General features: G+C 55.9%; 2 protein-coding genes across 3 annotated transcripts; one reads left to right on the top strand and one right to left on the bottom strand.

The window, feature by feature from the left end:
* The first annotated feature begins 2,284 nt into the window (after nt 1-2,284).
* Nucleotides 2,285-5,433, top strand: DUOXA1 (dual oxidase maturation factor 1). Of its 2 annotated transcripts, XM_040969153.1 has the most exons (6): nt 2,285-2,431; nt 2,643-2,700; nt 3,344-3,478; nt 3,734-3,947; nt 4,211-4,428; nt 5,106-5,433. In XM_040969153.1, exons 1-6 carry the CDS (start codon nt 2,285-2,287, stop codon nt 5,363-5,365), a joined length of 1,032 nt encoding a protein of 343 aa, XP_040825087.1. In that variant the 3' UTR covers nt 5,366-5,433. The 2 variants fall into 2 exon arrangements, with proteins under 2 accessions (XP_040825087.1, XP_040825088.1); XM_040969154.1 differs by lacking the exon at nt 3,344-3,478.
* A 2,012-nt stretch (nt 5,434-7,445) lies between these two features.
* DUOXA2 (dual oxidase maturation factor 2) lies at nt 7,446-10,479 on the bottom strand. Its single transcript, XM_040969155.1, has 6 exons — nt 10,333-10,479; nt 9,303-9,360; nt 8,963-9,097; nt 8,565-8,778; nt 7,982-8,196; nt 7,446-7,639 (listed from the first exon to the last, which is right to left on the bottom strand). Exons 1-6 carry the CDS (start codon nt 10,477-10,479, stop codon nt 7,446-7,448), a joined length of 963 nt encoding a protein of 320 aa, XP_040825089.1.
* Between the last annotated feature and the right edge of the window lie 529 nt (nt 10,480-11,008).

Raw genomic sequence — 11,008 nt, 5'->3', positions numbered from 1 at the left:
TTTTTTTTTGGTCAAGATTTATTTATTTTTATTGGAAAGGCATATTTACAGAAAGCAGGAGAGACACAGAGAGAACTTAACATCTACTGATTCATTCCCCAAGTGGCCACAATGGCCAGAGCTGAGGTGATCCAAAGCCTGGAGCCGGCAGCCTCTTCCAGGTCTCCCATGCAGGTGCAGGGTCCCAAGGCTTTGACCCATCTTCAACTGCTTTCCCAGGCCACAAACAGGAAGCTGGATGGAAAGTGGAGCAGCTGGGATATGAAACAGCACCCAAAAAGGTGCTTGTAGATGAAGGAATTAGCCAGTTAAGCCCATTGTGTAAGCCCCCAGAGACTATTCTTTCAATAACCCTAACTATGAAATAGGATAGGATAGTGGAGAAGACCAACAGAGAAGATTCCTTTTGTTTTGATATGGAAAATCTTAGGCGTATCCTTAGAAGGGGCCAATAGGGAGACACAGAAAAGCTATGAAGGGGCAAGGGAATAACCAAGGATAAAGTTGTGGGGAAGGCAGGGGTGGAAGGGAGCACAGGAAGATGGATTTAACGGTCAGAGGGAAGAGACACCTAATCCTCTGGGATGGGAGGATTGACAGTTAAGAAAAACAAAGACGTTGTGTCAAAAGCAAGACACAAAGATTATCAGCCTGTCCAAAAGATAGGACCCAAACTGAAAACTCACTCTCTCTGCCTGCTCTCATGCTTTGCTCCCTGAGGCAGCATGAATGACCAACATTGAAGAAGAGGGGAAAGCTGGGAGCTAGGGTTCCCTGTGGGAGCACCCCGCCTTTGGAGCTGGAAGACACCCACAGATCATCATCATATCTGATGCATGACCTGGGGCTCATCACCTGTCCAGTGTTGATGAGTCAATGAAGAACTGGAACCAAACCCAAAACTGACTCCAGCCCTGGGTTCTTTCCCAGAGAGATAGGAGAAAGAGGGAGAAGGATTATTCTGGCACCAAGGAACAGACTATTGCTGGATTTAGGCAATGTGATGAAATGCTGCCATCTTCCCAGCCTGGGAGCTTATCTATCCCTAGTGCTACTCTGGTGTTTTAAATACAATATCTCATTTCATCTTCACCATGACCTGGTAAGGGTGACAGTATCATCTCCACTTTAAAATAAAACTGGGTCCCTGTGGAAATCAAATAAATTACAAGGGGCAGAGGGAGACTGTAAACCTGCTGGAACTGACTCCAAAGCTAAATTTTTCCTTGTATCACTTAACAAGAATCTGTGTAGTCAGACTGGATTGTGGAGACCCCGGGACTGATCAGATCACAGGCAGGGAAATGAGCAGAACTGAGGACCACGGCATCTCTGAATTGTAGTGGGTCTCAGTGATGGTGATGGCACTGGTTTAGAATCAGCAACACTCTCATAAATGTTTTCCAGATCCTTTTGTCTGAAATTTAGCTAAGCACAATAAGTTCAGGTACCATTTCCCCAATATCCTGTAGGCAAAAGGACAAACTAGAATTGAACAAGCTCTGAGACTGGGAGACATGCTGAGAAGATCAAAGTTGGGCTTTGAGCAGATGGAAACATGGTCACAGATTTGCATGGGAAGGACCAGTGTGTTCATGTGGCCTGGAAGGACATCTGGCCTGCTGCACTGCAATCAGTGGAGGGAATGGAATGATGGAATGGCTAGAATGGAAGCTTGGGTGCTTGAGAAAGCTGGTCAGGCCAGTGTGGGCAGGGACAGTCTGGCAGTCAGCCCTCTGAGGATGTAACTGCATGATACCCTTAGCAGGTCAGTCAACCATTTTGTAACCTGAGCCTTCCTCCACTTGATAATCAGTGTAGCTCTTTATCTATCTATCTATCTATCTATCTATCTATCTATCTATCTATCTATCTATCTATCTATTTATCTATCTAATAAATGTCTGATCTATCTGCCGATGCCAGAGGCCTGAGGGAAAATAAAGGCAATCATGTATCTTAAAGTCTCAGAAGAAACAGATGCCTAGAGGATAGTGGAGGTACTTGTATAGGGTGCCTGGGGGCACAGCGACAGATTGCTGAGACCCTGGTTGTGTCACAGCCAGTAGATGGGGAGATGGGTGCCCGGGGCCTGGAATGGCAGTGGCGGGGTACCTGGCAGGCTCCCAGAGAAGGGGGTCTGGTGAACTGTAGTCTTTGCTGTAGCCTCTAGCACCAGGAGCCGGTGTCTGGTGCCAGAGGACTCCCAGCCAAAAGATAGGTTCTATCTTTTGGACAGGTTGATAACTTCCCAGCATCACCTTCCCCACACACCTCCAGCAGAATGGCAGCTTTTGGACACACGTTCCCCTTCTACACCGGCCCCAAGCCCACCTTCCCCATAGACTCCACGCTGGCCGTCATCATCACCATCTTCCTGACCGCACTGCTCACCTTCATCATCATCCTGCCTGGCATTCGAGGCAAGACGGTGAGAAGCAGCCCCGCACCCCCCCCCCCCCCCGTACGGCCACAACCAAACTCCACCACAGCAGGGAGCTCGTCCACTCCTCCACCCCACAACTGGCTCCTGAGCACCTACTAGGCGCCTACCCCTCCCCCGAGACTGGATGGAGGATGGCAGGGTGGACTTGGGAGGAGGGCCCTGCTGACTAACCGCACTGCCCCGTCCTGTGATTCAGAGGCTGTTCTGGCTACTACGGGTGGTGACCAGCTTATTCATCGGGGCTGTGGTCCTGGGTGAGTGCCAAGCACAGCTGACTTGGGCAAGCACTGCCTGGGCTTCAGAGTGGCCTCTGCATGTTGCCCATGCATCGCTGCCGTGGTAGCTCTAACCCTAACCCCTGGCCCTGAGGGTGTAGCCACAGGCAATGCTAAGTATGTCTGTCTAACCTTCCTGGCATTTCTGTGCTGGGAGGAGGGCAAAGCAGACCAAACCAGACCCAAACAAACGTCTGTGCAGAGATCTCCAGAGATAGGAGGGAAGGAAATGGGTTCGGCCACTGGCCTGGCTTTGGTGATTGCGCAGATAGGAGCTATGGCAAGTGTACTGCAGCCACCTGACTTGGGTTATGCCAGCAGCCTGAGTGACTCTCTGTAAATGGGGGATGGGTGGTAGTAGCGGAGGGAGGGAGTAAGGCAGGGAGGGAGGCAGAGAGGGAAGGAAAAGGAGGGAAGCAGAGTGTGACCAAGGGGTATCTCGAGTTCCTACCCATTTTTGCAGTCCACACTGTTGGCAAGCTGCCTGGAACCCAGCCCCTAGGCTAGTTAAGGGGGCTACAATTATGATCCAGTCATGGAGCCCCTGTAGCTCTCTTTCCCACTCTAATCCAGTCACACCCCTACCTCCCTGAGTTCCCACATGTCCAACACCCAAACCCAGCTGTGAATTTCAGTTCCGAGTGGTCCGTGGGCCAGATCAGCGCCAATACAACATACAAAGCCTTTAGCTCCCAGCGGATCCACGCCCATGTGGGGCTGCAGGTCGGCTTGGGAGGAGTCAACATCACACTCACAGGTGAGGGCACGGGGTGGGGCTGCAGTCTGTGTCTTTGCCATCTGTGGTTGGCATGGTCCCCAGAGCTAAGTGTGTGGGCACCAGGGTGAGGAGGATGGATAAGTGTCAGAGGGTGGGGGCTGGGAAGGGAAACTCAGCTGCTTCCTGCAACTGACCAAGCCCTGCTGACAGAGCCTGCTCCTCCCTTCCTGCCCGTGTGAGTGACCCCCACCCCAGGCATATGCCCCCTCCAGTCTCTGACTCCATGGTCCCCAGGAACCCCAGTGCAGCAGCTGAATGAGACCATCAATTACAATGAGGAGTTCACCTGGCACCTAGGCCAGAACTATGAGGAGGCGTATTCAAGGGCCCTAGTGAAGGGGCTGCCAGACCCTGTGCTCTACCTGGCTGAGAAGTTCACCCCTCAAAGCCCGTGTGGCCTCCACCACTTGTACCGCCTTGCAGGACACTATGCCTCAGCCATGTTGTGGTAAGCAGGGGGAGGGGAGGGAGTGATGGGCAGGAGTCCCACCTAGCTTTCCTGCTCCTGTGTGTATCTCAGGAAGGATGGGCTGGCATGTGTCACCACAGTGTTTGGTTGGGAAGCCCATGGCAGGAACCTCCACTTCACATTTTTGGGGCACCCCTGGGTCCTGGAGCCTTCCCCTAGGGCCCCACCCCAACTTCACCAGCAGGCAGAGAGGATGCCCCCCCACCCCTTACCCCACTCACCAGGGCCTGGACCCTCTCCAGGGTGGCATTCCTGTGCTGGCTGCTGACCAACGTGATGCTGTCCATGCCCGTGCTGGTGTACGGGGGCCACATGTTGCTGGCCACAGGCATCTTCCAGCTGCTCGCTCTGCTGCTCTTCTCCTCGGCCACATCCCTCATCCCACCCTGCCCCCTGCGCCTGGGCACTGCAGAGCTGCACATGCGCCGTGGGCCTGCCTTCTGGATCACCCTGGCCACAGGTAAGATGCCCCTGAGAGACAGGTGCATGGTGGTCATAGGGCGTGGCTCAAGGTCAGAGACCATCACGTTGGGGAACCCGGGGGCGGGGAGTGTGCCTCTGCCGTTTTTAGAACCCTGTCCCTCTTGCCTCCTTCCTTGGTTTGCCTTCCCACCTCGTAGTTCCCTTTCTCTCGTCCCTCAAGTTCACTCCACCCAGCTCCTTCCTGAACCTTTCAATCTCATTTCTCCTCCCACTTCTCCTAAATGCCCTTCTGAGTCTTCAATCCTAGAACCCTCTGCATCCCTGCCCCACTCAGCCCTAAGCTGGCCTGCAGTTTCTCCTATCCTATCCCGCTGCATCTCTTCCTTCACACCCTCCTCCCCACCACCTCCTCTGTGCCCTGCCCTTTCCTCAGGGATTCTCTGATTTTCAGATCTCCCCATCTCCCTTCTCTACTCCTTCTCTGTCTCTGCCACCCCTGTCCTCACTCCTTTCCCTCTCCCTGGGTGTGACTTAAAGAGCCCCAGCTTGGAGTCTGGGAACAGGACAGGAGAGCCGCATCAGTCATGTGACCCTAACCCAGCATGCCCTGGCTGCTCTGGGTCAGGGCCAAGGCCACCCCTGGAGTTACTCGATGCCCTCAGGGAGGAGGCATCGCTGTCACTGTGGCAGGACACTCTTTGTCCCTGCCCACAGGACTGCTTTGCGTGTTGCTGGGCCTGGCCATGGCGGTGGCCCACAGGCTGCAGCCCCACAGGCTGAAGGCTTTCTTCAACCAGAGTGCACAGGAGGACCCCATGCTGGAGTGGAGCCCCGAGGAAGGGGGACTCCTGAACCCCCGCTACCGGTCCACAGCGGAGGCAAGCCCCGAGCCCCAGGACATCGCACTGTCTGAAGCCTGCTCTGAAATCTGCTGTAGGGAAGAGTGCCCTGGTGAACCTGACTGTGCCCTCTGATGTCCTCCTCCCCACCTGAACTTCCCATCTGGCTGAGGATCTCACTGAAGCCCTGTGAAGCTGCCAGAAACACCCATGGGGCTTCAATCCATGGGTGAGATAGAAAGGGGAGGCTTCACTTATCACTAAGAAGAACCAAATAGGAACCAGCACCATGGCATATCAGGCTAAGCTTCTGTCTGCAGTGCCAGTATCCCATAGAGGTGCCAGTTTGAGTCCTGACTGCTCTACTGCTAATCCAACTGTCTGCTAATGTGCCCGGGAAAGCAACAAAGGATGATCCAAGTTTTCCTTTGGACCCTGTACCTAAGCGGGATACCCAGAAGAAACTCCTGGCTCCTGGCAGTCATTCAGGGAGTGAGCCAACAGAGATCTCTCTCTCTCCCTGTAACTCTACCTATCCAATAAAAATAAATCTTTTTAAAAAGGAGAGCCCAGCATGATGGCTCGGTGGCTAAAATTTGCTTGCATGCATTGGGATCCCATATGGAAGCCAGTTTGTGTCCTGGATGCTCCACTTCCTGTCCAGCTCTCTGCTTGTGGCCTGGGAAAACAGTCGAGGATGGCCCAAGGCCTTGGGACACTGCACTTGTGTGCAAGACCTGGGAAAAGCTCCTGGATCCTGGCTTTGGATCAGCACAGCTCCAGACACTGCGGCTACTTGGGGGAATGAACCAGAGGATGGAAGATCTTTCTCTCTGTCTCTCCTTTGCTCTGTAAATCTGCCTTTCCAGTAAAAATAAATTTTAAGGGTTTGGCACGGTAGCTTAGTGGCTAAAGTCCTCATCTTGCATGCGTTAGCATCACATATGGGTGCTGGTTCTAATCCCGGAAGGCCTGTTTCCCATCCAGTTCGCTGCTTGTGGCTTGGGAAGGCAGTTAAGGATGGCCCAAAGCCTTGGGACCCTGCACCAGCGTGGGAGACCTGGAAGAAGCTCCTGGCTCCTGGCTTCGGATTGGCTCAGCTCCGGCTGTTATGGCCACTTGGGAGAGTGAGTCAGTGGACTGAAGATCTTCCTTTCTGTTTCTTCCCCTCTCTGTATATCTGACTTTCCAATAAAAATGAAACAAATCTTTAACAAAATCTTTAAGACAAAAAGTTCCAAGGCATTGAGGAGATGCTGTTTTCAGCTGCTTCCAAGGGGAGGCCCAGCAGGTGCTGCCCCCATCCTGCATGGCAGCCCTGCCTTCCCCTGATGCCCTGACTTCAAGTGCCACTCACTGAAACCCAGCTTCACCCACAGGGCCTCTGTGTAATTCTTCTACGACCCATCTCTTCCCTCAGAACCTCATATTTTCTTTTCTCCTGGGTCGCTGTTGTTCTTCTACCGCCTCTGCAGGATGCAATGAAAGACAGTACAGGACCCAACTGTCTATCCCGGGGCTCATGTTTACCGCCTGTGCTGCAGGCCCCTTGAATCGCAGTTCTCAAATGCGTCAAGTAGGATTGTAAGGCTTGCCGAAGACCTAACACACATACACAAATACGCACACTCATATTCCGGAATTGATTTTTATGCCTGGTGGACATGTATGTTGGTTCTCAGACAATAGTACAGAAAGCCGAGTGGAAAGAGTAAATGAACTCCTAAATGGCTCTTCTACCCAGACACTCCACAGGGCTGAAGGCAGTGGAACAATGACAGCTGTTATTCTCCCGGGACAGTACCAGGAGGCGGCTTCCCTACGTTCCCCTGGGGCCTCACTAGAGGGCACCCTCTCCCCAGCATCTTCCCCAGGTTAGCTGCACTTTTGCAAACGGAAAGTTTTCTTGGGTCGCTGCAGCGCAAAGAACCCAAAGTTCCCAAACCGTAGCCAGCCCCAAGCCAAGGCTTTCAGGACCCGGGAGAAGCCATGGAAATGAATGGTGGGGATGGAGAAGGAGCTTATGTTTGTTTGTTTGTTTGTTTGTTTGTTTGTTTTAGCATAGCAGTTTATTCACAGTTCACCCCGCATCCCTGGAGACCGCGGGCAGTTAGGAGCTGCCCGCCTTTGCTTGGAGGGTGCCCTGGCCGGTACAACAACTCGGTTTGCTTGGCCCCAAGGCGCGGGAGGAGGAGTCCGGAGTGATGTGTTCCTTTCACAGGTTAGTGGTGACACTGAAGTCTGGGGGCGCGAACTGCTTGTGCAGCGGGTTGTTGAGGAGGAGGGGCGCGCCGCCTTTCACCGGGGCGCCACAGTCGTTGTCCTCGATGTCCAGAAAGATGCGCAGAGCGCTGGGCGAAGTGTAGTGGGCGCACACCACGGCGCATCCGAGCAGCAGGCACAGGATGCCTGTGGCACCGGCCCAAGGTAAAGCGATGGAGAAGAGAGGCAGGACTCCAGGTTAGGGCCCCTGGACTGCCCTTCTATATTTTTGGAGTCCACCCCTCTGCTGGCTCGCTCCCAGGACACATACACACGCGCGCGCACACACACACACTTCACAAAAGAACTTCTGACGTGGATGGCATAGTATATGGGCTCGTGCGCTCACTGGGGCAAAGTACCGAACCCCTGGGAACCGAACCGCGCCTGCCTGCCTCCTATGCACTCCGGAGAGGGACGCACAAGCTCCTAGACGTGAACCCGGGATGGGGACCGCAGCCCCGCCCACCCCGCGCCCTGGGTCCTCACCTGTTGCGAGCGTGACCCAGAAGGCGGCACCGAAGGAAGTGACGAAGGACTCGGAGCCTATGCGGAGCGGACAGACGGGCACTTCGGCGATGGTGGCGAAGGAAAAGATGGAGAATAGCGTGAAGGCGGCGGTGACTAGGAGTCCCAGGCCCCCGTAGAGAGGGGCGGGCATGGAGAGCAGCCCGTTGGTGATGACCCAGAAGATGAAGGCCACCCTGGGGCAGAGGGTGACGGTGAGCAGGACTGACCGCCCTGCGGAATCCCGGATTCCCGCAGCCTCGCTCCCGCATCGGTCTTGTCCCAGCATGAAAGCCCGAGGCCGGGGCAGGGGCTGGAGCTCAGGCTGGGCTGGGGCTCTGGCGGTGGAAGCTCAGGGGAGGAAGCAAGCCCCAGGCCGAGCTCTCCAGACCGTCCCTCCTGATTCCCGCGGGCCTGGCAGGTGTTCGGATGTTCTGGCCCCCCGCAGTCGACCCGAGCGCGTATTCCTCCGCTCGCAACTGTCCCCTGTCTTCCTCAAGCTGGCGCGCGCGCACAGCTTCCCCGCCCCCTCCCCCACCCTACCCCCACTCCTACCCAAGCTCACCAAAGCGTGGCCGAGGCGTAGTGTCCCGCCAGGTGGTACTGTTGGTACAGGCCACAAGGGCTGGTTGGGGTGAATTTCTCGGCGAGGTAAAGCACCGGGTCCGGCAGCCCCTTCTCCAGTGCGTCCAAGTACTCCCGGTAGTAGTCCTCATCCAGGCGCCAGGTGAACTGCTCGTTGTAGTCTATGGTCTCATTCAGCTGCTTCACCGGAACCCCTGCACACAGCCCAGGACCCCGGCAAATAAGAGGCCTTACAGGGGCTGGTAAGGTCGGGGCGATCCTGCCCTAACCTTGGAGAATCCCCGAAGGAAATTGAGTTGTAGGATGTGAGCGGTGATCCTCCGAACATCCCTGTGCAACCCCACGGCCCAGGAATTCGAGTGACCCCAGCCTCCTCACCTTTGAGTGTGATGTTAACGCCCACCAGGCCCACGTGCAGACCCACGAGGGCCTGCACTTGCGCCGTGCTGAAGGCTTTGTAGGATGTGTTGGTGAACACTCCACCCACGAACCAGTCTCCACTGAAGTGCACAGCTATGGGGACACCACATGGAGAAAGGGGTAGGAAGGACAGGGAGGAAGAGAAGATTGAATTAGGGGAGTGGTGATGGAGAGAGGTGCAGGGAAGACAGCCCTGCGAAAAGCTGGACCCGTGGGAAGGTACATCAGGTGCCCTCTGTCCCCCTCCTTCCTTATCCCCATCCACGTCCTCTCCCTTCAGGCTGCCGGGCACACTCACCCACGATTTCTCCGCCTATGAACAGGCTGAGAAGAACTCTCACAAACCAGAACCAGCGCTGTAGGAACAGGCACTCGTGTCAGGCTGGGTCCCCAAGACCTCCCATGGCCCCACTCAACCGCACTCCATCTCAGTCTTCAGTTGCTGCTGGGCAGCCTGGGCGGGCCCTTGGTGTTTCTGAGGTTTTCTGGCCCCATACTTCCCTCTTGCCAGCTTTATTTCCCTGTCCACCCTGTAGCCTCTGCCTGCCTGGCCCTTGGGCCACCTTCCATCTCCCAGCTGCCTGGCGCCTGGTCGGCCCCACTTCCTGGTCCAGCTGCTGCTTGTTGAGGCTCAGTGAGTCCAGAAGTGCTAGGCAGGCAAGGGTCACCTCCTCCAGAAGAGGCAGGCTGGGAGCCGGGTGGTCAGGTTAAAGGAGCTGTTGATACAGCTACTCCCTCGCACAGCAGTTCCCTGGGAAGCCACCACAGATCCAGACCGAGAAACACCCAGTCCCCCAAGGCTTGCACCAACAGCCTAGGTTCTGGAGGAGGAGGAAGGGGCATCTAAGGAAATGCACCCCAACTTGGAATCTGGTCCCAGACACATGCGCCTTAACATGGCATAAAGGGGAAGCACGGCAGCCAGAGATGCTGGCTACCTGTGTCCTCCGGGCCCAAAGTCCACAGGGATGTAGTGGACCTGCAGAATCTTGGGGGAGAGAAGGGGAGCCCTGGTAGCACGTGAAGCCTGGAATCTGCCCCCATTACTGGGCACCCAATCTGTGCAGTAGCCTGTGAATGATCCAGCTGGTGATAGGGTCAGACTCCAGGATGTTCTTGGGAAGGGTTTTGCTGGCTGCAGCAGCCTTTGGAATGTGTTCTACTGGAGCCTCAGTTTGAGGCATCTTGAAAGCCCTTGCCAACCTTAGCTGTCCTGGGTCTCCCAGACAGACTGCTCTAGATGCCACTTGCTACTATCGTCCCCACCCCCACCCCCCGCCTCCTCACCACACTCCCACCTTCTCCACCAACTTCCTGCAGCCCCTTACCGAATGGCCGCGGATCCCCGGCAAGATGAGCAGGAAGCTGGCGGCGAAGGACAAGAAGACCAAAATGACTATGAGCAGTGGGACGGTGAAGCCCGGCGAATGTGGGGACTGGGGGTAGAAAGGTAGCACGCCGTTCCACAGAGTCATCTTGAACGCGGGTCGGGGGCTGCACGCCGGGTGGCCGGGCTGGGGTCTCCGGGACTCGATGGGACGGTCAAGTCTGAACAGCCCCGGGGGAGCGCCGGTAGACCCCGAGCGCCCTGGGGCGAGCCGGCCAGCGGGATTCTTCCTCGCTGAAGTCTACCGGGTTACTTGGCCTCCGGCTCTGCTGCGTTTGGAAATTGTGCGGAAACTGGACCCCTTTTATAGGAACGTGGGTGGCGGGTCCCAGCCCAGCGGAGGGGGTCTGAAAGGGGAAAGAGGGCATGCAAATGAGGGGCGGAGGGCGTTATGCAAATGATAACAGCCCCGCCTTCCCAACAACGGGCGAGCCCGGGGTCCAGATATTCACACCCCGCGCCAGGGCTGGTCAGAGCTGACACCTGCGCAGCGGCAGGCGAGACAGAGAAGCCTGAGCGCAGGGTGAGAGCCCGGAGGGGCCGGGTTGGGGCAGGGGCACGGTGGGGGAATGGAAGTAGGGAGCAGAGCCGAGAAACCGAGGCGACGTTTGCAGCCG

This window comes from Ochotona curzoniae, unplaced genomic scaffold, assembly GCF_017591425.1.
Source record: "Ochotona curzoniae isolate NIBS_2020 unplaced genomic scaffold, NIBS_Ocur_1.0 scaffold_4701, whole genome shotgun sequence".
Classification (NCBI taxonomy): Eukaryota; Metazoa; Chordata; class Mammalia; order Lagomorpha; family Ochotonidae; genus Ochotona; species Ochotona curzoniae.
This window is presented reverse-complemented; position numbering and strand designations above follow the sequence as displayed.